This window comes from Thunnus maccoyii, chromosome 18 (genome assembly GCF_910596095.1).
Source record: "Thunnus maccoyii chromosome 18, fThuMac1.1, whole genome shotgun sequence".
Classification (NCBI taxonomy): domain Eukaryota; kingdom Metazoa; phylum Chordata; class Actinopteri; order Scombriformes; family Scombridae; genus Thunnus; species Thunnus maccoyii.
The window spans coordinates 1,677,432-1,705,326 of record NC_056550.1 but is presented as its reverse complement, the minus strand read 5'-3'; the positions used below and the strand labels follow the sequence as shown (position 1 = coordinate 1,705,326).

Below are 27,895 nucleotides of genomic sequence, written 5' to 3'. Positions count from 1 at the left end.
AACATTAATATTTCAGTGTTTTTTTTCATGGGACAACTTAAAAACCCTGCTCTAAACTGAAGCCTCACACTAAGAAAAAGGCAATAAGACACAGTTGAAATGTCATCTTTAATTATCAGTCAATATATTTCAAGCCATAGTGTCAAAAGTCTTTTAAAATAATGTCATCTTTCAAATGACAAGATAAGCTGACCAGTGTCAATATGAAATAACCAAGATGCATTTGTGTAGAGATTTATTCTCAAGTATAATTCTTATATTTAGCTCTGCAATAAATAAATAAATAAATAGATGGACGTTCCTTCAGACTTCTTGTATGTATGTACATCACATGTGTGTTTCAGTTCCTTTTGACAGACATGCACAGATACAAACAGACACACCAAGCATCCTGAACCAGCACCCTCAGCATCTGTATGGCAGTGCAGGCTGTCCCATCCTTACAGGGTGGACAAACACCCCTCCCAGCAGCACCCTCTCCCCCCAGCCCAGCAGCTTGTTGAGGGTGAAGGTGAGCGGTGACAGCAGGCCCTGCTCCTTCACCTCAGCTGTGCTGCACTTGCGGTGGGAGGGACTTTGCTCCCTGTGGGTGTCCTCTGCCTGCCTGCAGGAGCCAGTGTTACCCGCTGTCTTTGCCTCATGCCTTTCTCCTATCTCCCTCTTGTGGACAGTTTTGGATGTGGTGGTGCTCCTTGCTTGCTGGCTGCTGCTTGCTGGGGAGGAAGGGCGGATTCCCAAAGGGGTCAAAGAGAGGCTGAGGCTTTTGCGTTTTTCTAATAGAGAAGCAGAGCCTATTGGGAGCTGTAGTTGTGTGGGCTTTGGTGCTGGTTTGACTGGCTCGCAGCAGCTCGAAGCAGAAGCCTTGAACGGCGTCTGGACTTCCTGCTGATTATGATTGAGAGTCAAATTAAGAGTCTGAAGTTTCCCTGACAGGGAAAGCTGCTGGTTTCCACTTCCATCCAAATGTGAATGTCTCTGCTGTGTTTTGTCTGTGTGGTAGAAATTCTCTCTGTGTGTCTGTTTGACCTCTGCTGAGTCGCTGGTGACATTGTTGGCCTGATAATTCATGTTCTGACTGGTGGGAGTATGGTTGGCACTGTCAGTGATGGATGGCAGGTGATTGTCCAGCTGCTGGATGAGGAGGTTGCCACCAGACGCCTTCTGGCTCAGAGTGCCCTGGAAGTGCTGCAGCTGACCAAGGAAGTTGAAGTTTGGGGAAATGGAAGGCCGGCGCTCTTTCACAAACCTTATAAGGGGACAAAAGGATGTGGGTTAGGGCTGCTAGTCTTTCACAGCTCACACAGTGACTCAGGTTGATATGTTACACTGGTCTAGTGCAGTCAGATAGTATCAGGACAGTGATCTGGTTTTCATTGTTTTGGCTCTTTTCTAGCCCAGCATGAGCAGTTGAGAGAATGGATGGATGGATCTTTAACTTTAAGCATGTCAAAATTACTTCAAATTCAAATTTGTTTCATTGGCATGAAAAAAATTAAGTATAGTATACCAAAGCATAGTGCACAATTACTTTCTGCCCCCTAAATTTAGTTGGCTGTGTATAAAAAGATTTAAAAAATTAAAGAATTTCATCATTTTCAGATGATCATCTGCTTAGTTCTTGACAATTTGAGTATAACAACATACCATAACACAACAAAGCAAACTCTTTGGGCTGGATATTGGGATCCATTTCTGAATTGGAATCAGTTCCAGCTAGGTAAGAATTAGAGTTTGTTAAAACACGCTTTTCAATTCTGTATAGAGATTCCTTAAAAGAGGTATGTTCATCCACTCAGATACTGAACATTCAGATGGACAAAAGAAGAGTGGGTTGCACTGCAGCAGCAGTTTGAGAAGTTTCTATGGATGTTGTTATACTTTTTTTTTTTTACTAAAAAAAGACATGCTTTTATCAGATTATTCTTTAATAAATTAAACTATATTATGGCAACTATGGCAATCGAAAGCTGATTGCCAGCCAGGCAACCATTTCTGAAATGTATTGTTGAGCCCTAAGAGCAAATTTACAGAAGCATTTGAACTGACAGGAAAAACAAATATGCATTGATAGATGTATTCACCTGCAACTGTGCAACCCTTCAAAAATACAAAATAGAATAAAGTTTTTCCAAGGAATTGACTTCTATTCGAGTTTTTCAGTCAATTACAAACTGTAAACTGGCAGGCTTGATGTATATTGGAGGGTGCAGATAAGCAACCAATCACAGGCTGGAACACCCCTGCAAGCAGCCAATCATACAAGTGAATGAGTACAGTGTCACACTGCAATACTGCAGGACAGGATCAGTAGCCATTTAGTGCACTTGATACTGGCATAGTGGAAATGTGAAGTTGCATGAAATGGGTTTCTCTGTGATGTTTAGCATTATATAAATATGACTAATTTGGCCTATTTAATATTAATATCCTCTATTCTTAGGCCCTTGGATAAAAATAGAAAACTTTTTATAACCCTCTTAATCACACTGACAGATACGATGAGTAACAGCAAAGCTCAGATCCAGCAGCAGTACCTGTAGGCATGGTCCAGGTCCATTCCCAGGCTGTACATGATGTAGGCTACAGCCAGAGCCGGAGAACGAGAGATTCCTGCTGCACAGTGAACCAGCACCGACGCACCAGACGACATGGCTGCATCTGAACACACACCACACAGTGAGAGACAACAAGCAGCAGTTAACTATCATTCAAGTCAGCTGTTTACATCAATATGACCAGTATTTGGACATTCTTTTTTACAAGTTCTGTGGGGAAACTGGACTGTCATTTGTATTGGAGATGGGATATAAAGCTATAAAATGACTTGTTAAGATGGAAGTTGTTTCTGAGTGTTGGTTCTGACCAATGAAGTGTAGAGCCTGAGGGATCCAGGGCAGCAGGTCGTCCCATAGGGAATCATCAATGGGGATGCGAAGGTATCTGGAGCGGGGCAGGAAGGAGGGCTGGGGGCTGCAGCGGCTCACACTCAGCACGTAGGATATACCCAGAGAGGCCAGTCGGTCCTACACACACACACACACACACACACACACACACACACACACACACACACACACACACACACACACACACAGAGGGCAACAGAGTTAAATATTTGCACTCACCATAAAAAGGAAACTAAGCTATATTTTCTACACTTTCAACTCATTTGGGGATCTTTTGTCTCTTGGTGAAGTGAGGTCATTGTATTCAGTCTACTGCCATGGTCATAGAAACCCTAGAAAGCCTAGAAACCATTGGTAGTATACCAAAGTGGTGGAAAGTATCAAGCACATTTACTCAAGCACTGAACTTTAGTACAGTTCTGAAATACTTGTATATCACCTGAATATTTCATCTTCTGTTACTTCATAGCCTATTTCTACTTTACTACATTTTGTAATATATAATATAATACAATATAAATATCGGTACTCATTCAGCTCCTCCTCGACCAAAGACTACAATAACATGTCACGCATACATTCATGCATAAGGCAAAAACACTGATACTGCTGCATGCTGATCATTTTACTGAAGTAAAATTGTGAATGCAGGTCTTTTACAGGGAATGTAATGATACTTTTCCTTGTGTTAAAGATATGATAGACTTTCCTCCTCCACCGCTATGTTCTGCTCACCTGCGTCACGTCGCTCTCTGCTCCCAGGTAGAGCCGCGGCAGGATGACGGACAGCGGGGGCCGCTCTGTCTCTCTCTCTCGGGACCAAACCATGTCTGCAGCACAACAACAAGCACCATATTTATCACTTGGCGGCATTTTTTTCCGCAACTTTGATGACATAAGACTAAGTTGTTTCCATGATGCCCAAAATGTCTATCTGTTCTCGCAGAGCGCAGGAACAGAGCAATGAGGAGGTAACATCAGGAGCACATTTCAACTGAGAAAGAACCAGTAAATAATAAAAATATAATGTTTTCGTACATGAGGATAGTTTCTTATTGTCTCACACAAAATGTTGACGCTGCTTATTTAGTAGCTACTACTCACTGTGAGTGTTGTGTCTGAAGGCGCCGGGCAGGTAGTAGTAGGAGTAGCAGGAGTCCAGACGCTTTGTGTCCACTGCTGCTTTCAGATAAACACAGTTTGTCCTCTGCTGTTGCTGCTGCTGCTGCTGCTGCTGCTGGGTTCTCTGTCCTCACTCTGCTCTCAGAGACTGGCTTCTAAACGATGAGCTCATCCTCTTTCCAACAATAGATCTTGACTAGATGATGTCATTTTCAGCCAATCAGCGCCTTGCTGGACTTCCACACGCGCAGACGCAGCTCCGCGGTATTAGCGCCCCGCTCAGCAGAGACGGAGTAGAAACAACCTGGTGTCAGCCTCCAGCTCCGTGTGAAGCAAGCAGAATGTAGTTCACTGTCAGTGCTGCCTCATCGCCCCCACTGAACATCACTGTGCACATTAGAAAGACAGCTGGACTTTTCACCACTTGGCCAGGTCTCTTGGAATGATTCAATACAGACATCGCGTGCAGATTTCGACTTGTTCTACAGTGTGTCTCTGCACCACTGCTCACCTGCATACTGTTTACACACAGGCTGAAGCAAGAGCTGATCGGTAACATACAGCCCATTTCAGATTGAGTCTTTGTTGTATTTCTGCTACTCCTCCAGACTTAAAGCTATAAACACATATTTCCATTTATCACAAACCCCAAAAAGGTTTTTTCTTTCCCGAAAACGAAGAAAATACGCAGTGCATGTCACCAAGGCTCCTTACAACTTCATATGTAGGACTATTTCTTTATTTTGCCATTAACTGTTCAGCACAGGGTGAGTCAATGTAATGTGGGACACCCAAGCAAATGCATCTATCTCTTCTTCTAACAACTGCTAATGAATAGGACTGCTGTCAGATAAAACATGTAACGACTTGACATATGTGATGTCATAGATTGGGGCCAGGCAATCTTCCAACAGGAAGTACTAGCTGTGAAGTCCTGTCAAAGGTCAGTGAAAGTGAAAGGATTTAGAGTGATTTAATCTGTCATAAATGAAGCAATATTGACAATTGTTATCAGATTGTGTTCACGACATATTCATGAATTGTAATGTATATATATTGTAATTGTATGAATTAAGGTGATTTGGAGTCTTCCAGCCTTCCAGTGTCCCATATTTCAGCCTGAACTGTCCCACATTAGGAAAAGCACATAATCTGGGACAATTAGGCACAAGGAACATTATTATATTTGCCATTTCTTCTCTGAGTGTGATATCTGCCCTGTCTTTCCTGACATAAGTAGAAAACATGGTGGGGATTTCAGAATGCTAGTACTGGATGCAGATAGAATGTATTGGCTTCATATTGAAATATATATGAAAAATATATGTGAAAATACACATGGAGCTTTGGCAGGTTAGGGTGATGGGTGGAATTATCTAGACTCTTTCTTGCTTCCTTTTCTCCTTTTTACATTTCAGTTTATTTTGATCTTATGAATGTACTGATTGAATGTCAGGTGGATCTCTATTTAACACATCCTTTGGCTTTATAATTGTTAAACTGAGCAATAATTGACTCATTCAATGCTCAGTTATAATAATAATAACAAAAAATATATATTTAAATTGAACAACGTTACAATAAACAACAAAAGCGCAACAATAAACTACAATACGAATACAACAGTCCAGTCCATCATGCAAAGCACATTACTGGTGCTTTTTTAATGTGTTTGTTACTAAACACATCTGTTCACACCTACGGTCACCAGACATGCAGATCTTTAGACTGTGAGAGGAAACCAGAGAACCCGCAGGATATATATGTCTCATTTCCTTGATGGCCATTGCGACGCTCCGCAGCTACTAGTCCGCTGAAACGCTTGAAAAGAAACCAAGCTGAAGACTCGCAAGAGAGCTATGGGGGGTTGGTGTAATGTTTGCTCGCGCATTATGATTATTAACACAGGGTGTCGTTGATGCACATCGTCACTGACAAATGTGTAAACATGCCCACTGGCATATGAGTTGGATGAGAGACTCCGTACAGCAGACTGAGCTGGAAAATAAAGATGAAAACAACAGCCTGTCAGTGATTCAACTTTGATTTCATGGCTTTATAAAAGGACTTCATCAGAATGAGCATCTGGATCAACCAGCCCAATAAATGCCATTAGATTTGCACAAAACACTTAAGTTCGTTTTTGTTTTTTTTCCCCAAAAAATATAATAAACATTTTAGAGTTAAAATAATCAGATTCAAGTTTATGATTTTATTCTAAAGAATAATATAAAAATACAATATTATATTAGTACAACCTTTTCCTCAAATATTTGGACTCTACTCTCTCTATACTTTTGGGAAGGTGAGTATGCTCAACACATGTCACCAGTCTCCTATTAGTGGGAAGAATGGTTGGTCACATTGAACCTGGCAGTGTAGACTACAGTACAGGCACTCACCCAACTCATTAGGCAGACCCATCAACACCAACTGGACCTTTTGTGTATCTCACAATACTGGAGACGAAGTCTGACTTCTGCCAAATTCTACAAATCTCAGGAGTTTAAGAGTTGTTTCATGCAGTCCCATACTGCCATCATGTATGAGAGAGACAGTGAAGACAGGAGGCGTCATGTCGGATATATGGCATAGTTTTACTTTCACATTTTTCATTACAGAGTAAATCTTAATTCTAACACAGGTATTGGACAGGTTTTTTAACACCGATACATGAGGCTGCATTAGCTAGTGGATACTGCATAGACACACACACACACACATACACACACACACACACACACACCAACTCACATACACACACTCACAGAATGACAAAATGACTACATTTTCCACTACAAAGTTCAATGTCTTGTGATTGCCATGCAGCCACAGAATGTAATGTGACCATGTATCAGAAATGTCTTTAGGCTTTTTGTTCTCACCTGCTTACAGCCACACTCACATTCACACACATATACCGAGCCCCCTGTAGTTGTAATGGACAACTCGGTGTCTTACATCTGGTCCTCTCCCACAACATCAGTGCTTGTGCATGAGAGGAAAGCCTGGGAAGAGTTAGAAAGCTATGGATGCTTAAAATTGAAACATTTTGAGGTTGCTGAACATCTATGTGTTCCCAAACATTTATTGTAGTGGTTGTGTACACATCAGATTCATTGGCATTGATCTCTTTTGTAAATACTTAGCTGTAGAAGTGAGAATATGAGTGTGTATATCAGACTGATCTTCCTGTCCAGCCTGGGCGCTCATACATATATTAGTGCTGGACTTAGCTGCTGCAGCTGTGTCTGTTCAGAGCTTGAAAACTGTTATATCCTTTAAGTGTATCTCTTTATGCTCTATTTTGGCAGTGCACTGGGACTCTGGCACTCCATACAGACCCTGGTGCAGCAACTTAAGCCAGTACTGACATCCTCTGGAGCCATGATGGCTCTGAGATTTAGTCATCCCTGTTTGGGATTGTCTCATCCACCATGTGGAGGCAGTCCCAGATGCTTCCCATTGAATAGTTTAGCAGAGCAATTATATACTCCACTTAATCAGAGCTAGAGAAGTTAACCAGATGTACATTTGCCAAACCAACCAGTGAAATCTTCTCTCTTGTAAAAAACTTGTAAAACTGGTTGAAAATGCTTACCATAAAGCAGAAATCTCACTTTGTGAGGCTTGTCCTAGATTTAAGCTTTATCACAAGTGTTTTCAAAAAGAATCTTCAGTTTTTACAAGAGAAAAAGACTATAGTGATGAAGACAACACGGTTGCTTTGGCAAATGCACATCTGATAAACTTCCCCACCTCCAATGAAGAGTAGCTCACAGATGCTTCCCGAAACTTTTCATTGAGAAGCTCCTGGAAGTAATCTTCCAGGAAGTGGACGGGACGTTTCCAAGCGGCTCTAAAAGACAGTTTGAACACTGCAAGTCTCACTGCTGTACCCTTCATCTACAGTCCATTCTGTGCCATCCTTCTACATGGGCGGCTTAGGTTAGATCATCACAGCCGTTCTAAACAAGCATGGTGGGAATGTCTCAGAAAGCAATAAAGTAATACACTGGCACATATTTACAGACACATCAATAACATAAACGACTGAACTAGTTCATTGAAATGAAGGGCTAATCATTACAGGGCTTCAGGAGAGGAATCAGCTCGTTCAAAAGAAAAGTTAAGGGGGGATCATGCTGGAGGGTCTCAAAGAGGATCCCAAAGCCTTAAGTGCATTTTCACTGGCCTGTTTTCACTGGGAATGCTTGATGCAAATGAATGGGCCGAAGCGGCAATTAGCAGAGTGCTGGACCCTCAGTTTTAACTTCATTAATGGGTCCCACCAGAACCACAAGGAATCATACTTATACTAGTGTGTGTGTGTGAATGTGTAGGGTGGGGGTGAGTGCAGATGTGCGATGAACAGCGTCTCCCATTTGTCTTCAAGGAATGTTCTACCAATTCATTATGTAATCTCTCTCTCTCTCTCTCTCTCTCTCACACACACACACACACACACACACACACACACACACACACACACACACACACACACACACACACACACACACACACACACACACACACACAGCATCAGTACTACAGAGCAGCCAGGATAGAGCAGAGTGGGACCCCAGCACAACTGTGGGACACACACACACACACACACACACACACACTCTCCTGGCCACGCACACACACACACACACACACACACCAGCTACACAGGTAAACACCAACAAAAACAAGAATGTAGCATCATGTTAATAAACAAGTAGAAGATGAAATGGAATCAGAATCTGGGACAAGAATAATGACAATTATATGGCCGCTGTTGCTAACAGCGGCTGCTTTTTCCCTTATGTAGGTTACACCTTTTTTTACTCAAAGATTCTTTGTTGGAGGGAGGAGAAGAGGTGTGGCAGGAGGGGTCGAGGGAGAGGTCGCTGGTGGGGATGGTGGGAGTACTGGTCACGGTAGAAGTCTGGACTCTAGAACTGTTCGGCCAGCAGCTCGCAGAGACGCCTGGACACAGAGTCCTTGCTGCAGCGCAGAGTCAGGCGGTACATCTGTGTACACAAACACAAGGTTAGCAGAGCTGTTATTCACTCCAGGCCAAAAATATGAGAAGGGTCTGATTGTAAAAGAAAGTCAGGCATGCCCATCCTCAAAGCCTAAAGATTGTTAATTGTCCTTGCCAAATAAACAGGAAAGCTGCTCAAACTAAGGGCTGTACTCTGTACACATACTTTGTACACTTTGCTTACTGGTTGATGGCAAAACATGAATACTGGCTGTAACTGGTGCTCCTACATAGAGGACCAACATTTTAGAACCAAGACCAGTAGCAATACAACCCCAGTGTTTCCCCTATAATAGTACAGGCCTGGTGGGCCACCAGGCCAACCAGAACCCTGCCAAGTCAATAAAAATGTTCAATGCAAAAAATAACACCAAATATCCATTCATTCAGAAAATCTATAACATTTAGGAGCCTCTGTGCAGTGCTGTTCCAAAACGCCAGTTAACCTCTGTGTCGTTGCCTAGGAAACTCTAGATAGCGTAGCTCCTTTTAAGGAACAGGGCAGTGTATAATATGTGTGTGTAATGGGTGAGTGAGTGGTTGAGTGAGAGAACAGTGGGCGTAGCAGAGGAGAAGGTTAGCAGTAAGGTGTCAGTCTGGCAGTAGATGTACAGGACAGACTACAGTGTGTCAGTTAATAACAGCTACAGCTTGTCACGTCTGTTGTTTCCCCAACTGCTGGAATGGATCATCATTTGGGTTTGTGTAAGTGCACCAAAACTAGTCCATATGTGCAACTTGATGATGAGATTTTTATTTGAATGATCAATAAGTCTGCATGTTCAGTCTGCTATGCTAGCTAGCATCTGCAGATATCAGACTGATGTATTGTCAACACACAAACACCAATACAAACAGTGCAGATGAATGAATGATAACTTTCACTTTATGCTAAGTTGAAATATCTGCTACTTATTTATTTTTTAACTCTGCATTATGACAAAGCCCTTATTAGTGATGCAGGTCTATTATTATTCTTACTCAAATGTTTCACACATATAGGCCTAAAAAATATAACTGTCATGTTTTAGTCTTTTCGCATTTACTCAAGAAAAAAAATCCTTGGTTCACAGTTTTATGATTGGAAAATGTGTTTACAGTCCAGCCTGTAATGTTCAAGGAAACAACAGTGCTGCTCACCTGCTGAATGCAGAAGAAATATGTTCCAAGGATAAATTGAGAAGCTCTTTATGCAATATTAGTATTTATCTGATGTAACTAGTTCAGGGAAGAAGACCTACCATCCATCTAGAGGTGTAATAACATGGAAAACACTCCTTTCTGGTTAGCTGGCAGGTCTTTCATTAAATAATATATTTCGAAACTATAAATCTGGCAAAGACAACACTCCTGTATATGCTGCACATTAGGCTTTCAAATGTATTTATCATCTACAATATTCACTGGCCAGTGGGACACTGAGGCATAATCATGAATCTATTGAGAGCAGTTTGCAGTGAGTGTTCACACTGAGCCTGGGTGTTGTACCTGTGCCTGGGCGTTGGGCTCCAGTCTTAGCAGACAGCCAACCTGCTGGCCTTTGGTCTGGATCACTCCAGCACACACGTAGTTCTCTGGGTTTGGATCAACGTTGTCCAGCAGGGCCGATCCTAATCCCAGTAGCTGCAACAAACATATCACACAGAAACAAAGTCATGGTAGGATTTCAAACATTACTCTTATCTATACATAGAAATGTCTCAAACAGACAGGGGATTTTCCTTCAATAATCACTTTTCACGGTGGGTAAATTTCATGTAATACATCGAGTATTACAAGAGGCAACAGCTGTTGGACTCAAGGCTTGAAGAATGGATTTTCATACACTTTCATAACCAATTAGACTGAAGTATCTACCACAATGATAATGCACGACAGTTTTTGTTAGAATCACTATTAAATATAGATAAAAAGGCAATAAAATCAACATCACTTGGATAATTTAACATGTTCTGTCCATGGTTAATCAGTAAACAAAGATATGGAGCCAGTTCCCCGAACAGCCTTTATTATAGGGCTGCACAATTAATTGAAATATGATCACAATCTCGTTTCAGGCCTCTATGCAATCTTAGTTTTATGTGAGAACAATTCTGCCACACGTGCCTCATTTTGAGGCCACAGCAGATTTATGATCAAGCTGAACTATAGAATCATACAATAGCCTGACAGTCTGATTTGAATGACGTCATCATGAGCAGTCATCAGACTGTGAGGATCACAAAGGCTCTAAATAACTGCTGGAGTTGGGAGCTTATTTGCATATCAAACATTATGAAAGCACTCTCCCTTTATTATTGAATCTGGCTACAGGTACAAGAATAGACAACACACTTTGTTTATTATTGTTGAATGTAGCGTTTCATGCAGTAATGATCATATTGCTTTACCTGTCTGCATGAAGACAGTATGGATTGTGATTAATATTTTTTCATTAAAAAAGCTGTCCCTATGAATCATGGGGGGAAAAAAATCATGATTTTTATTTTGAGCAGAATCATGCAGCCCTACTTTAATATGGAGACAGATGTGGTTAATGCCTGCAGGAGAAGCACAGAGAGGAATGAGCTGTTGAATGTGGACATACCTTAGCCTTGAGTACTTCAGTGTCCATGCTGTGGTTGGCCTTAAATATCTTTTGTGCTTCTTGCTGAGGCCTGAGGAGAGTTCACACAAGAGACTTAAGCTTTACCAGGAAACCCAAAACAATCAACAATACTCATAACACACACACACACACACACACACACACAAACTTACTGGCTAAGCTGTTTCCAGCGTTGGAAGAAGTCTTGCGAGGACATCTCAGTTGGCTGGAAGAACTTGTTGATGGTGACAGGTAGTTTGAGGGTCAGGTTCTGCAGAGCTCCTCCATATCTGCACAACACACACACACACACACACACACACACACACACACACACACACACACGTTATTGCCTGTAGCCCCTTTTGGACAGGACTGATTTCTCTTGTCTCAAGTGCACAAGTATCACATGTTTCTCCTTTTACACCACTATTATATAATACCTGTTGTATTTGAGTGTATTTCAGTTTCAGTGTGTTTCTGAGTTATTGCACGTGATGTTCAGTGCACAGTGTGCTTTGTCTGTGACCATGGAAGATGTAGAAGAGGTTCCTTTAACATGACTGGGTATTCAACTGAAACATTTGCAACCTAAATGTGTTGTTTGGCACACAACTGTCAAGTAGTGACAGTTGGTATCAAATTTCTGGTGAGATTTGTAATCTTGCTGGCTTCTTGATTTACTTGATCAGATAGTTCCTGACAATTTGACCAATGTTAGACAAAGTTCTTCTTTTTAAACATGAAAGAAAGTGGTTTTGTAGGAAAACAGGTTCATAGGTGTTCAAACACAGACACTTATATGGAAATGATTCAAATGATACCCAGCCTGCCATAGCAGTACTATTTGACGACCCACATAGTTTAAAAAAAAAGAAAAAAAAAAAAAGAAACGGCTGATCGATTCAATTAATGAAACTGAATCTCACAGAGTTTGAGTGTGAATCTGTAGTTGGGTTGATTGTATGAGCTTACCTGAACTTGATGTTGAGCAGCGGGGCGTCAGAGAAGTCAGTCAGGCACTCGATGTTGAGGACCTGTTGGATCTGGGCTCCTCCCTCTACCAGTGGTTCCACTGGTTTGGTCTGAACGTTAAGCTGTGGCTGGTTGTCAAGGATCATCAACTCATCATACAGACTGACTCCCAAACACCTCAAACTGTGCCTTCTTGAGTTACTGTAGCCCTGTCAGGTAACACTGGGATGATTTATAAGGTCTCCATTACTATGTCAAAATGTTAACACATAATGACAACTGAAGGCAGTTGATTATACAGAGTTACAAGAATCATTATGATAATATAATTGTGTTTCTGCCACTGATTATTGAAATTATACAGTATTATTTAGATCTATTTTCAACAGAAGTGTACAGTGTAACAGCTTCATTAATCATCAATGGAGAAGACACAAGTCAGTTAAGTGAAATCAATCTAAAATGCCAAATAATGAAGCAAGATTTCATATGACTTGTTTTTGTCTTGGCCTCCTTAGTGAAACACCCCTCAGGTCTCTTCAAAACATCATCATGACTCTGAATAGGATTCAACAGATGATACATAGGTGATCATTTATTTCTTTGGAATGGCTGAATACCACACTCTTTTCCAGTTATCCCATTTGAAGCTTTGATGGTTTCTTAACATATTGAAATGCAACTGCAAAGAAAGGATATGAGACTGCAGTTCTCCAGGACAGCTGACTGTGGTGGTGAAGCTGGCAAACTGCACTGACGTCTTGTTTCCATAGAATAAGTACATTCTCCCTGAGAAAGACAAATACAGTCGTCAAAAGGTCATTACTTTATTAAGATAGCTTGTGGTCTATGGAGTACTCAAGAGTGACTAGTTTAGCAGGCTAGTTAAACACACTAGGTCACAGGTGGCAGGTATGATGCTGAATCTCTATCAAACAGCAGCAGGTGGTGGAGATGCTGTTGTATACTTTCATTTCATTTTTTCACAGCTTTTAAGAGTTGGTAGAGATGGTGCAATCCCTTTACCATTTAGACTGAGCAACAACAAGCTGTGTAAAAAGTCATTGTTGGTCGTGAAACAGTTTTTTCAGGATTTTGCTATGGTTTGTCTGGTTTGACAAATCGTCAAATCTTCCCAAAGCATGCCCATTTGTCCATTAAAACTCACCAGGCCACACCCACATAATAGAACATCTCCCTCAAAGTCACGCCCACAAGACCACACTCATTTAACATGTAAACCCACCAAACCACACCCACATATACATACAAACAGTAAAGCCACGCCCACTGATCAACAAAACATGCCCTCCATTGCTGCCCTCCATTTGGCCATGCCAGCGTGCTGCTTGTTACATCAGGTAAGGGCTATCCTCCGTTGAAGAGGATCTCCCTACATATGCACATGAGGGGCTGATATGATGCTGGCTGATAAACAATGGATGATAATGTGAGAAAAGTAGCAGTCCCTGCCATTTTAGCAACTCTGTACCACACAACTCTGTACCACACTTATCCTTTCATTTAAAGCAACACAGTGTCACAAAGGGAATATATTACATATCATTGACTGAAGTTTATTATTGAATAATGAGCCTGGATTCCAAGATACCATAATAATATGTGATTTGATGTTATTTATTTTCATTCAATCACAATTTTTCACAATCAAGATCAAAACATTAAATCTTATGTTTGGATTCAGTGTTTCCATGTACAGGTTATGTTTACCATGCCACTCTTCACCTTGCCATATAAGCTGTTGATTCAGGTCGGCACAAATGCAATTTGCCATTTTGTTTGCTGAATTTCAATGAGATGGAAACCACACCTGGTACCATGGCGGTCACCCACTAAACTACACCCACGTTAGTAAAAACAGACCAGGCCCATGTTGCTGCAAATAGAGTTGCGAAGGGGGAGGGACTGCTTTTTCTAAAAGTGTTTATAAGATCAAGCCCAAACATCCATATGCATATAGAAACCAGACAAACCACATCCACTTGACAACAATAACTATACCAAACTAAGCCCATATTGTAACAAAACCACACCAATGTGTTCATAAACCCACAAGACCCACACTTGGTATCAACTAATACCAAAGCCACACCCATTTAATGTTGACACCCACCAAGCCTCACCCATTTGTCAACAAAATATGCACATGCCAATAAAAAGCTGTCAGACGAAGTCCACTGGGATTCTTCTGTGAAGACAACTCACCCAGATTCTGACGATACTCTGACTTGATGCCAATCTGTAGCAGCTGATTCTCAAACAGAACCCCATTGTTCTTGCACACAAACCTGTAGGATGAAGGCAATTAAAGCGTTCGTTAACATCAAAACATCACTTTCAAAATGGCTATTCTATCATATCTAGAAAAACAACTGAACACCAAAACAAGAAAAAAAAACATCAAATAAGAATATGAATGAATCAATAAATAAAATACAGAATAAATATTGTTTGTTCCTGTCTGATCTGTGATGATTATGTGATTTGTAAATCAGGGTTGAGTACTGTATGTGGCTGTCTAAGGGTTTTGTGTGTCAGCTAGTGGAACATTATCACAATGGCGTTTGTATTTGTATTGGGACATCAGATGGGCTGTCCAAGATATTGGTGACTTTCCTGTTCCCTGAGCCCAACACAGCTCATACAGTTTAGGTATGTGTGGGCTTTACCAATATTTTATTCCCAACTTTGCTTCCATTACAGCTCCATTGACAAATCTGCTGTGGAAAGAGGTGAAGTGGTTATGTCTGAGGAGCGTCAGGAGGCTTTAGCTCAAGTCATGGCCATTTTATCCATGACCCCATATACGCAGACAGTTATGAAAGACCAGTTGCATAATATTCAAGGCTAAACAAGCATCAACAAGCATATTCAACCACTGAGAAAAAGACTTTAGCCTTGATGTTGTTATATATAGTATATCCTGGTTTACAGTTTGTAGGCAGGAGTGGATGATTTCTGTGTAGACAGGAGACACAAAGCTATAGATTTGACTTGAAGGTTGAGGAGAACACAATCATCAAATGCAACTCAATTTATCAAGATGTAATAAGTCACTAATCAATCAGTTTTAACTGAGCATATAGAGGAATATTCATTATTTTAGAGCTCAATGTCAAAGTTGTGGATTTTGCAGGGTCTCTAATGCGAAAGCTTTCTAAAACTCAAACCAGGCTTTTTCCCAGTTAAGTGCTTATCTTAATTCTTTGACAAGAAGTCAAACCCTTCCTACAGCAAGCAGAGCTGCCAGCAGGAAAACTTATGACAAAGCTTACACGCGGAGAAAGACCTTACTTGTTAAGAAGTTCGTCTGCCTCAGACAGAGGGGGAGCAGGATCCTCAGAGGGAGGAGCAGAGCTGAGAGACCACAGGACAGCGCAGGGATGAAGAAACAGCCCACAGGACAGAGGAGGGATGGACATAACATAGGCAACAGGGTGAGAAAAGAATGAATAGAGCAGGAATGGGGGGATGGAAAGCCAACCGTTCAACACAAGGTACACAGTATGATGAAGATTGGTTAAGAGGAACACAAGAGAAGAAGAAAAAAAGGATAAAAAGCAGAGGCGGTTAGTAAAAGCATCCAACTCCAGTTTGTACAAAAATGATCATCACACAATGACAAGCATGTGCAGTAAGTATGTATTTGGACAATGTCTGTTGTTTTGGTTGTATACTCAAGCACATTGAATAAGAAATGAAACAATGGCTATTAGGGTTAAGTGCAGACTTTTAATATCCACACTAGGTGAACACTGTCGTCCAACTGCACTGTTCAAAAATTGAGACAACATATAAAATGGGCCACAATTCATACAAGGATGCTAACGATCCTAAAAGCATGTATGGTGTAAAGTCAGCACTCACTGCTTCCTTTGAAATCCTATGTGCTGGAGTACAGGGCCGAAATAAGAGAAATGATTCACTTTCCAAATACATACAAACTGCACTCTACTTCAGACACTGTTCACATATTATAAAGCATATACATAGTCTACATATAAAGCTTGATGCCATGAACATTTTTTATGCAAAAAGCATGTGCACATGTGTGTGCGTGTTTGTGTGCACAGCATTTGCTTTACAACAGCTGCAGTACAGCATTGAGATTTTGTTTTGGGTTATATGTTTGTAGCTTGGTTGAACATTTACTGAGTGGTTACTATTTCATATGTGTGTGTGTGTGTGTGTGTGTAATGTCCTATCATAAGTAGAGTTAATAGTCAATAACTCAGGATGATGTTATGATGGTGGATTTTCTTTTGGTTTTTTTATGGCTTAGCCCTCTTGTGTCTGAGTACATTCTCTTACTTGTGCACATGTTTCATGATCGTTTGGTCCTATCTCTGCACTGCTGTATGTCATTGGCACAACCATGTGCAGCCTGATTGTGAATCCTGTGAATCCTACAGCCTGCATACCTGTTGCACCACTACCACAAAGTATGTCTGTAACAAAATAAAAAGTTGGTGAAAGTGTAGATCTGTGGAATTGATCTAAATGAATCTCTACTGCTGCACCAGGTGTGCTTTCGTCTCTGTGCACAAGAGGCTGTGATGTAGTGAAAGCAGAGCGTCCCTCCCTGTATCACTACTGAACTGTCAGGCTGTGAGGACACTGAACAGGCTGCTGGTTAATTGCTGTCACATTTCAGTATGGAAATTCTGATATATAAGCTATTGTCATCTAAAAGTGGGAACAGGATGATTTTAATATATTAATAATTTCATTGACATAAATCATTTATGCACCTTGAGGAGACTGTATATCACTCCAGTAATAAGATACAACACAAGGAAAAATTGATATTCTAATTTTGTGATCCTGTTACATTCGAGAACAGGTGTAATTGATTGGTTGATTGGTGATCACATGATGTATCCTTTTGAAAAGAGCTTATTGCTGTCCTAAATGCTCTGATGTAGGCTTCATGCTGAACCACATCAGCTGATTTGTCAGCATATTGTTTGCAAATAAATGTACAAAATGTGCTGTTTTTGTCCTCTGGAGTGGCTTCCTGACTTTGTTCTTGGGAATGCAGACATTTCTGTTTTTGAGGCAGAGCACCCAACTGAACCTCAGTGCAGGAGAAGCACACCCATTTCCTCTTACCAAATGATACCACATTACAATTAGAATACAGGTTTTAGATTTGGTTTCTTTGTGAGTACCGGGCTACAGACTATTAAGGCACTCTTGGATCTGGATGAAATGTTTTGATGAATGTTTTTTCAGTGGAAAGCGCTGCCTGTTCTACTGTATTGAATTAATCTGTTGGTAATGGGGGGCAGAACAGCTGATTGTGTTCTGGTTTCAGTTCGGAAAAATGTTAAAAGGCATCAAAGTACATGTAGAGAAATTCAGCTGCTTTTATGTAAAACTAAATGGCTCGTGTGTAAAACGCTACCCACTCACAATAGTTTATATTACCAATAACATGTTATATTAAAGAAAGAAAAACAATGTAGAGGTGCCATATTTGTATTTTCTAGCTACTTCTGTAGTTTACTACTGGGCCCTTACTCCGAGTCACCAGAACCCTCCACCAATAGGGAGTCAGAGGTCTCGGTGGGCTGTTCCAGATCTCTGTCAATGTCCAATCACGGTAGAGGACAGCAGACAGACACACATTCAAACCAAAACACACACACACACACGCACACACACACACGCACACAGGGAGATGGAGAGAAGGGAAGGAGAGAAAAAGACGAAAGACAGTCACATACACAGCAAGATATAAAGACAAGTATAGCAGACCTGCAAACCATGGAGAAAAGTCTACAATATCCCTCTGTTTTCATAGCAGCCACTTCAGAGTGCCATAGACCTGAACAGCCTGTGCAGAGCCAACACACACTGTCATCCAAATCACAAGAGTCCCTGATAACTTCCTGTGCTGACAGCACTGTTAGGATGTTATCACCTAACTAGGTTTACAATTCACTTATTTTGTTTCACTCTAAAAATGCAGCTGTGAAAGTAAAGGTGAAGTTAAAGGCCAAATTATGGAAGTTATGTAAATCCTTCTTCTTGCTTACCTTCAACAAAAAGAGAATTCAAAGTGTCACCTTGCACTAATGATTTTCACAAAACTTTACCACTTCCTCAGAGTGGAGTTTCCCCACACTCTCCCGACCATGAACAAAACTGAGATGACTCTTCTTGCAATGGCAAGCTAGCCAGCGAAGAAGACACAACATGTAAATTTCCCTTCTCTTATTGAGAAGATAGCAGCCTCCACTCTAGCAACATAGAGACGACTCTGATATTAACCCTAACATCTAGGAAAGTCAGAAAACAAGTCCAACTCCTAAAATGTTGGAGTAAAGGAACTTAACTGGAACTAGTAACTAGTGCCACCACTGAATTTGAAATTGTTCTCACAAACACTACTTAAAGAAAAAAGTAATGACATTTCTGTAACACTGATGTTGGATTCCCTCCTGGTTGGCAGCATCAGAAGTCTTTAGTCTTGCTTTGGCATTACCTATTGAACCTAATGTGCTAATTATTGCAAAATACGTCTGATTATCAACCTGACAGATTAAACACTAACCAAAATATTCACCCTAAACTATGAGTTTCAAAACATGTTTGTGCACAAGCACGTCTTTTACAGACATAAAGAGAGGAGGAAGGGACATATTCAAATAAGAGTTTTTTGAACTTTTAACACCTATCATAGTTTTAAAAAATGCAATTGCCTCCAGGTTGACAGGTCCATATTAGACAAAGATAGAGCAAAGAAAGACAGAGCGACAACCAACACGGACACATCACAACTAGTTGCATAGTAGTCTAGCAGCACACACACACCACAAGCACCACAATTAATTACATTAACAGTTTAAGACAGGAAACAACTGTACATGACAAATTCAGGGTGCTTCCTAATAAAAGCTAAAAGACCAGTTTTGCCTAGTCCAGTATGAGAGCCACTGTTTGAACAGTCAGTGCATTTACATGCACTTAAGTAATCAGGTTACAGTCAGCTTTCACGTAAACGAGAAACCTGGTTTCCATAATCGGTGTAGTGGATTAGAGACACCTGGTTTCTCTGGGAGACTGTCTCTCTCTCTCTGCCATGTATTCACGTAACCAAGTTTCTAATCAGCTTCTGACTGTCTGGATGAAAGGAGAGATTATTACAAGGAGCGATGCATCCTTCTATTTATAATCATTCCATCGAAAGTTGGACTAAAACCACAACTAACACAAAATAGGCTGCATAAATCTCAATAACTGTTTCCACAGCGTCTTCTATCACTAAACTGGTTACTTCAATGCAAATGTAAATGCACTGAGCATAGGCAGCACTACAGCAGAAATGTTGTCCAACTGATCAACAAAGTCACATGACTAGTTGCACTTTTTATGTTTGTACTTAGAGCCAAGATTGTTTGATTTATTTACTTTGTTTACATCATCTTTCTCTTTACTCTCCTCATTTTAAAGATTCAGCATTTTGAGAGAGAACTTGCAAGTGTGATTTTGCAAAAGTCTTATTTAATCTCTACAGTACTGCTGTCTCAAGCAGACACGGTCTGTTTCCTCTGGCAGACTGCATGATCAGGGAGCTTTATTGCAGCTCATACTGGACTTTGGCTTATGGTGGAGTCTACATCTGCTCATCAAGTTGACTTTTCACCTTAGGAAGCCGTCGTCATTCACAGCCGCTGAAGGTGCGGCGGGCCCTGCCTCAGAGAACACATCCACCAACAGGCTGCCAGCACTGGAAGGAGCAGCACCAATGGGAGCGGCGGAACGGATCCCGAGGAGGTCTGCTGATGGTGACGGGGTCGACTGGAAAACAAAGGACACTTGCAGTAAGACCACTGAAATGTAGTACTTTTGTTACAGCTGCTGATATGCATAAAGACAAGTGAAAGTAACCCAGCACTTATGTTTATTTGTGAATATATGCAGGCCTGCAGAAAGTCTGCTTACAGCATTGGAGGCAGCCATGGCTGATGTGTCTGGCCCCCGGTCTCCTCCTCCGTTGAGCTCCCCACCCTCCCTTTTGCTGTCTTCAAGCTCCGTCACAGACACAGCACCAGGCCCCTTCTTCTTCTTCAGCTTAGCCAGGATTGATGACTCCCTCTCTGGGAAAGGAGGCATCTCCTCTAGAACAGTGGCCTGAGGGAACAGAGAGGATATTTATACTGTGTGTTTTCAACTGAAGGACACATCGCTGCTAGAATGCTGCTCATGAGGGAATTGTTGGATCTCTGTAAATTAAAGAGTATGCTCTTGATCTGCTCTATGTGAAAAATGCCCCGAGAAAACTTTTGTTATGACTTGGCACTATATAAATAAAGCTGAAATTGAAAATTGAAACTGAAAAATCACCGTAGATAAAGCAGCACAGATGGACCACATGTTCAGCATGAACAGTACTCCAGGGCAGACCCTGCGTGGGACGGTTTTCTTAATCCCCCTCCTGCTGAATTCCTGACCATTACTGCCTGCTCCTTCAGTGTGTGTGTGTCCACTCCCGCCCACACCCGCAAACATTCACGCTGACCATTCACGCCCGCATGATAGAAAGAATTGCATCGATTTTGTGTCTTCTCCCGTCCAGCAGGGAAAACACATGATTTTACTGTGTAGTATTGATAAAAAGATGCACACCTGTCAGTAATAATGTAGCAAAATTATGTTCTAGTACATAATTACATTCATACCAGTGCAATAATTGGCTAGTTCTTCTAGTGCAATAAGTAAGCATGTTCTATGCCAACATTACATGTGTTGTTAGCTGTGGTTTGTTTTGCTGAGGTTGTTTTATTTTGCTCGTTTCCCTGTGTCTTTTAATGCATTGATCAGGAGTAGCGCTCCTAATGATGATGGCACGCAAACTTGATGCATTACAAACTCCTCTGTTGCCTCCTAAAAGAGTGCAAAAGTAGTAACAACCGGCAGTTTCGCATAACGCAATATGCTTGCATTGTTTGGAGTTTCAGGTGAAGTCGGCAGGTTGCAGCATACTGAGCACTCAGCCTGGCTCTGTGAGAGTCGGCCTGCAGCGCTGTCTAAATCTCGGGACCCGTAGTTTATTTTTTGACCGCCTACTCCCACCCACAGCAAAGTTAAAACCAGTTTGTGATGGGTCCCGCAGAACCCATGGGATCCGAATCCCAAAGCAGTCCTCTACTTGAGAGCTCCAGACTGTGACTATTTTTGGAGACGGTGTGATTCAGATTTATAACAATGCATACCAGTGCTCCTCACAAATGTTATGTTATCATTCATTACTGGACGTGAGTTGAATTTGGTCATTATGATGAATGATGAAGAATACATGTTAACCAGTGCCAATGACAATTGTTTACTTAATGTTAATCAAGTAACATCTGGGAACAGCTCCCTGATTTCATCATGTCCTTCTTCATTGTCAACTGTACGCCAGATCCTTGTGTCTACACTGCATAACTACGTAAGCTGATTTCTTATCCAGAAAACTGGTTACTGTATATCAGTGTGATGAGAAACCTGATTTCCCTGCCAGGTATATGCATAACCAGGTTTCTAATCTGCTTTTTACAAGTGTGCATGCACATAACAAGAGTCTAAATCAGTCGGTTTCCACTGTTTAACATTTGAGTATTTGTTAAACTCACAAAAATCTAGGAAGGATTCAGGAAGCAGCGTTCTCCAGTTTAAATATATCAGTAATCCACACTTCCAAAATAAGGTTGGTGGTAGAGCTGCTGAATGTATACGCAGATTTACAGGTTACTGATTGCAACTGTATTTGCATACTGTCTGATCACTAGCTTTTGGCCTGTTGTATGTGCTTCCCTGCCATTGCTCTTGGTTGGCTTATTTTCTCAGTCCCACTCTCTGTGTCTGTAAGCTCACCGTATACCAGTACCATACAACAATCCACTATAGCAAACTGAACAGGACTTTCAATGATTTCTTCAAAGAGAACTAACCAGGACATCGGTGCTAGCGATGGATGAAAGCTTCAGATACTCGACAGCACGTTGCTGCAGCTCCACGTCTGAGTTGCGGATCTGGCTGTCACAACGCAGCACCTCTTGGATGGTGGCCTTGGTCTCTGGGAACAGGTTGATAAACTTGATATAGGCCGACAACAGCAGGGCACGAGTCGGCACAGAGCACAGATGGAACTTGGAGTGGAGAAGGTTGAACTGGACCAGGGGGCTGGATAACAGAACAGCAAAGTTAGTATTCATCATTTCAGCTGTCAGCTTTGTGCCTTGGCAGCTAAAAACCAACATACCTGGAGCGTGGGTCACCAGCAATGAGGTTACCAAACTCTCCCAGAATGTAGCCTCCAACTTTCACCATGTTCTCATGGCAGGCAGGGGCCTGCAAGGCCTGGAAGAGACAGTGATTCAAACTTACTGTTTTCCCAACTACAACAGTGCTGAAGACATATTTAATCTCCCCTTATTTCCTAAGAAATTCAATGTCTGAGTTGAACACATGACATAATGAGCAATTATTCAGAGAGATGAGGTTTTAAAGCTCCTACACTAAAGCTCCTCTTGTTTAAAATCTGTGCTCATTTATATGGTTGTCTCTTGCACTCTGTTGCAAAGCTGTGTCCAAAGAGTCAGTGTGTGCCCAGATCTCACATATGACGACAGTGGGTTAAAAATAACCACACACAGTAAGAATGATCCCCAAAACCATAAAAATAGTACCAAGTATGTCAACAAAAAGTTGGGCCCGATACCAAAACTTCTATTTTTCTATAACTTGCTGTATGAAATATAACCTTTTTTTATTTGACAAAAAAAGCCAAAGTTCTCAAACTCTAAATGTTTTTAATACAAGTAGCCATACAAGAACTTTGTCTAAATAAAATACAATATAAAACAAACAAGCTTTCAGAACTTGACAGTTTTTGATATTTCATAGATAGATATACAGGACTTTTTAGTCGCTACCAAAAAAGTATTGTCATTTGATAACATTCTATCAAACCCAATCAGCTAAATAATCAATCTACTGCTGCTGCCAAAAACAACATTTGAAGATTTCATATAGTGGTACCTCAAAGACGGTCTTGGCAGCGTAGCCCTGCACATCATCTCGGTTGATGACGATCTGAATGACGCGATACCACACCTCTTCGCTGACGTAATCCCCAGCAATGCGGATGAGGTTGAGAATGGTGTCCACGTACCAGGAGTAATCCACAGCATACTTCTCTGCAAGGATGGCCACTTTCAGCACCTATGGAACAAAGGCACAACTAATAGCTCAATCAGTTGGTACATTATTTTGATTTGTCCAAAATAAATCAGTTTCTATTCATTTTGGACACTAATGACTTAACATTTGGTTAATCTTTTTGTTTGTCAGTGTAAATACATGAATAAAAATAAAGACAGCTGGCTCATTTCTGATGTTGATGAATGCAATACTTCAATGCAGGTGGAGGAAACAAACCATCTTCACCATTTCTCACTTTACATATAAACAGAAATATAGCCAGTCACATGTACGTAACTAGAGAGAAAAAAAAAAAAAGAATATAGCATGGCACAAAATCTTTTTCGACACACTCTCTCACACCCACCATCTCCTCTCTGATGGAGTAGTCTGCCGTCTCAAGATAGCTGAGCATCTCAGCTACGATCTGCTTGGCATTACTGCGATCACACATGGCATACAGCAGATCAGCTGCCCTCTGTCGAACACTCACATCCCTCTCAGTCTGCAAAGGCACAGAGAGACAGTCAGTGACACTCAGCTACTGTCCAGCACAGTAAACCACAGTTATTTTGAATCCTTTGTAAAGCTAAGGTGTGTTGTTGTGAAAATGTGAAATGAACATGTGGTGATTGGGTAATAGAGGTTGGCAGGATTGTGTCAATTGGCATACATCTGTCACATTTCATCATTTTATGATTTAATCAAAACATCAGTCAGGCATAATGTCTTGCTGAGTGACTGTCAAAGTGTGTGGTACCACCTTGAGGGCGTTGATGACAGTCTCAATGTGTGTCTTGACGGCTTCATGGGAAAACTCAGAGCTGGCCAGAGTACACATGCTCTCCAGAGCCAAGTAGCGCAGGTTAGTCTCTCTGTGTTGCAAGAACTGGCCCAGCTGGTTACATGCTCGCACCAGCAGGTTTGGCTCACTGTGGAACAGAAAACTTACTTGACAAACCTTACATCACTGGGCGATATGACCAAAATGTCATAACCCAATATCAGTCATTTCATATCCCGATAACAATACCTATCCTAAATTAAAATAAATGGTTGTAAAACTGTCATTTTTTTCTTAAATTCCAATGCTAACTTCTTCTGAGATTAGACCCACATGTAATCCTGTAATCTTTGAATAGTTTAATACCTCCAGTCATCTCAAGTTCCAGTGGATACACTGAAGATGCTACACTGTTGAGTTACTGGATGAAATAATATCCTTTTTCACAGTGTGTCAGCTGCTTGACTTTCTGTATATTTTGTTATGTTGCATTAGTCATGTTGCTCAGAATGCTCACCTGTCATAGTGAATGATGAGTGAGATAGCCTCAAACAAGATAGCGTTCTTTGCATTGGAGTGCTGCACCTTCTTGGACTTGGGTGGCTCCTGGGCCTTATTGAGGATGGTCTCCAGACACTCTACCAGACGGCCTTTGACAGCACCATCCTCTGGTGGAGGGTAGCACTGCAGCAAGCGCAGCAACTTGCAGGAGAGCCATGGTGCCGGGACAAAGTAGTAGGTGTAATCCTGCAGGTCAGTGGAGGCCGATGACACGATCTGGAGAATCAACAGAAATTTGTCATTAGCTGAGAAATGAGCAGTATCAGCACCATGTAAGTCAAGTCATGTTTTCATCCAGTTGAACTACAGGCCCATTTGTATTTGGCTTGAAAATTAATTGTTTCAAAAGGCGTTTTGTGAATGGCACTAAAGTGCACTGACATTACAACTTGAACATTGCAAACTGAACTTCTGATACACTCTGATTAAAAGCAGGGTCAAAGATTATGTTGCTTTAGAAAACATTTTTAAATGACAAGACTGCAAGCTGTCAGAGTAAGGCCAGACAATCGAAACACTCTGTGAAACTATAAAAAAAACAAACAACTATGGCCCTGAGCAGTCAACGCACAATTCAGTGAAGAGAAGACATAAACAATGAACATACTCTGATCAACAGGAATAAACTTTAAGACAACTGATCAATGATTAAATTCCACAATATTTCCACAAGAACTATTTAAAGATCTGTTTACGATTGTTCATGGCACACATGTACAACTCACCCTGCTGAGTCGAGACACAGCCAGGGAAACACAGGTCTTAAACTCATCTGGATTCTTCTGGCTCAGACAGGTGATGAGAGAGATGGCTGCTGTCACGACACCCTAAACCACAGACACACACACACACACATGAACGACATGACACACACACACACACACACACACACAAGAAAATGAATACTCTCAGTGATATCACAGTTCAACTAGTTTCAACAATTCAAAAACATGTTGAATGTTTGTTTGTATTTCTACACAGTGCAAATATGTTAGCCAATCCATGCAGGTCTTTCTAAGAGAAACCATACAAAACCATTATAACCATTATAAAAACCCAATTTAAGATGCAGGCAGAAAAAATGACAACAACAAGGTTGCATCATGTAACTATATTCCTGGTGTCTGAGGATCTGGATTATGCTCTCACCATGTGTTGGTCGTTGAGCAGGTGCACCACGCGGGACGTCCACTCACCCATCAGTACCAAGTCAGGAGAGGTCTTATAGAGTCGCAGCAGACACAGGGCAGCTGACTGTTTCACACTGTCCATCGTATCACTGTGGTACATCACATGTACATTACCAACAGTTCAGTGAATTCACAGTGATGATCAAAGAAAAACGTATAAAAACAAAAACAGAACAATTGAGGGTGATTTTTTCTTCAACCCTTCAAAGCAGAAGTCACACTCACCCAGCAACCAGGATCCGGGGGATTTCACTGGCGAAAGCCTCAGCCATCTCACGACTGCCCACATTGGCGATACAGTGAAGCGCCAGGCACATGAAGGTGGGGTTACGGCTTGACAAGTCATTCTTGATGGCGTTGTTGATCAGACGGATCAGCTCGCTGTTGCTGTTTACCAGCACTGAGATGAACAGGTAGCCCTGGAGTAATGGAGATGGAGAGAGGCGACCAATGAGATTTAAAAACAGGGGACGGGGGCTATATATATATATATATATATATATATATATATATATATATATATATATATATATATATATGTATATGTATATGTATATGTATATATATATATATATATATATATATATATATATATATATATATGTATATATATATATATGTATATATATATATATATATGTATATATATATATATATATATATATGTATATATATATATATATATATATATATATACAGCGTACAGTAGGTGTGCCATTTAGAGCTGCAACGATAAGTCAATTAATTGAAAATTAATCTGCAACTATTTTGATAATCAATTAATCGTTTTCGTCATTTTTCTAAGCTTTCAACTCCTCAAATGTGAGAATTCCATACTTTTCCTTGTCATACGTGATTGTAAAGTGAATATCTTTGTATTTTGGACTGTTGATCAGATAAAACAAGGCATCTGAAGATGTCACCTTTGACTCTGGGAAACTGCACATTGTCTTGTTTCATTATTTTCTTCAATTTTATAGACAAAACGATTCATTGATTACTTGAGGAAATGATCAGCAGATTAATCGATGATGAAAGCCCTCGTGCAATATCATATTGTTCATGATAATACACAATCAGCTGCCAGTTTATTAGGTCCGCCTAGCTAAAATAAATGCAGTCTAATACAAAAGCCCAGCAATAAATCCTACCTTCATGAAGGTTCCAATGTTTAAGACAGGAGTTGACACAAGTATTCATTCAATTTTGTGCTTTGACTGTATGGCCCACAGACTATATTAAGGGGGTAGGCTTACACCACCATCAACCCCCGTCAACGACTCTCACCATCTGCAAACATACTACTTACGATTCCTAAGTCCACACATCATGTGCTCATACTGACTGGATCTGTGTGAGGCTAAATCCACCACTAGATGGCACCAAAACATTACCAATTTCACACTGCAGAGTCATGAAGTATTACGTCTGTTGCTAAGAATAATTTTCTTTATTCTTTAAGGTGGTGACTCTGATCTTTTGATATAAGACACAGTACATTTCAGTGCTTTCATTCAGTTAGTG

General features: G+C 40.9%; 2 protein-coding genes across 4 annotated transcripts in view; both read right to left on the bottom strand.

The window, feature by feature from the left end:
- Positions 1-89: 89 nt before the first annotated feature.
- si:ch211-195b15.8 (probable dual specificity protein phosphatase DDB_G0281963) lies at positions 90-4,236 on the bottom strand. The gene is made up of 5 exons (XM_042392970.1): positions 4,011-4,236; positions 3,642-3,736; positions 2,864-3,023; positions 2,535-2,658; positions 90-1,246 (listed from the first exon to the last, which is right to left on the bottom strand). Exons 2-5 carry the CDS (start codon positions 3,732-3,734, stop codon positions 406-408), a joined length of 1,218 nt encoding a protein of 405 aa, XP_042248904.1. The 5' UTR covers positions 3,735-3,736; positions 4,011-4,236; the 3' UTR covers positions 90-405.
- Positions 4,237-6,606: 2,370 nt separating this feature from the next.
- ap2a1 (adaptor related protein complex 2 subunit alpha 1) overlaps positions 6,607-27,895 on the bottom strand; it is a 29,604-nt gene continuing 8,315 nt past the window's right edge. Inside the window, exons 3-22 of one of the 3 annotated variants that reach the window (XM_042392052.1) lie at positions 26,597-26,790; positions 26,331-26,460; positions 25,907-26,008; positions 25,138-25,397; positions 24,600-24,768; positions 24,204-24,341; positions 23,675-23,857; positions 22,896-22,993; positions 22,585-22,816; positions 20,594-20,782; positions 20,295-20,449; positions 18,167-18,229; positions 15,938-16,000; positions 14,849-14,931; positions 13,322-13,411; positions 12,623-12,746; positions 11,821-11,937; positions 11,648-11,717; positions 10,549-10,683; positions 6,607-9,046 (exon numbers count right to left, since the gene is read on the bottom strand). In XM_042392052.1, the coding sequence (XP_042247986.1) occupies positions 8,969-9,046; positions 10,549-10,683; positions 11,648-11,717; positions 11,821-11,937; positions 12,623-12,746; positions 13,322-13,411; positions 14,849-14,931; positions 15,938-16,000; positions 18,167-18,229; positions 20,295-20,449; positions 20,594-20,782; positions 22,585-22,816; positions 22,896-22,993; positions 23,675-23,857; positions 24,204-24,341; positions 24,600-24,768; positions 25,138-25,397; positions 25,907-26,008; positions 26,331-26,460; positions 26,597-26,790 (2,673 nt within the window). In that variant the 3' untranslated portion in view covers positions 6,607-8,968. The remainder of the gene's footprint in view (positions 9,047-10,548; positions 10,684-11,647; positions 11,718-11,820; positions 11,938-12,622; positions 12,747-13,321; positions 13,412-14,848; positions 14,932-15,937; positions 16,001-18,166; positions 18,230-20,294; positions 20,450-20,593; positions 20,783-22,584; positions 22,817-22,895; positions 22,994-23,674; positions 23,858-24,203; positions 24,342-24,599; positions 24,769-25,137; positions 25,398-25,906; positions 26,009-26,330; positions 26,461-26,596; positions 26,791-27,895) is intronic. The other 2 variants (XM_042392053.1, XM_042392054.1) reach the window with 2 other exon arrangements.

Excerpts from the sequence above, each read along its gene's own strand:
- si:ch211-195b15.8 (XM_042392970.1), bottom strand. The coding sequence starts at position 3,734 with ATGGTTTGGTCCCGAGAGAGAGAGACAGAGCGGCCCCCGCTGTCCGTC. Across the intron at positions 3,024-3,641 it reads CAGAGAGCGACGTGACGCAG|GACCGACTGGCCTCTCTGGG; the intron begins GTGAGCAGAACA and ends GTGTGTGTGTAG. Across the intron at positions 1,247-2,534 it reads GACCTGGACCATGCCTACAG|GTTTGTGAAAGAGCGCCGGC; the intron begins GTACTGCTGCTG and ends TCCCCTTATAAG.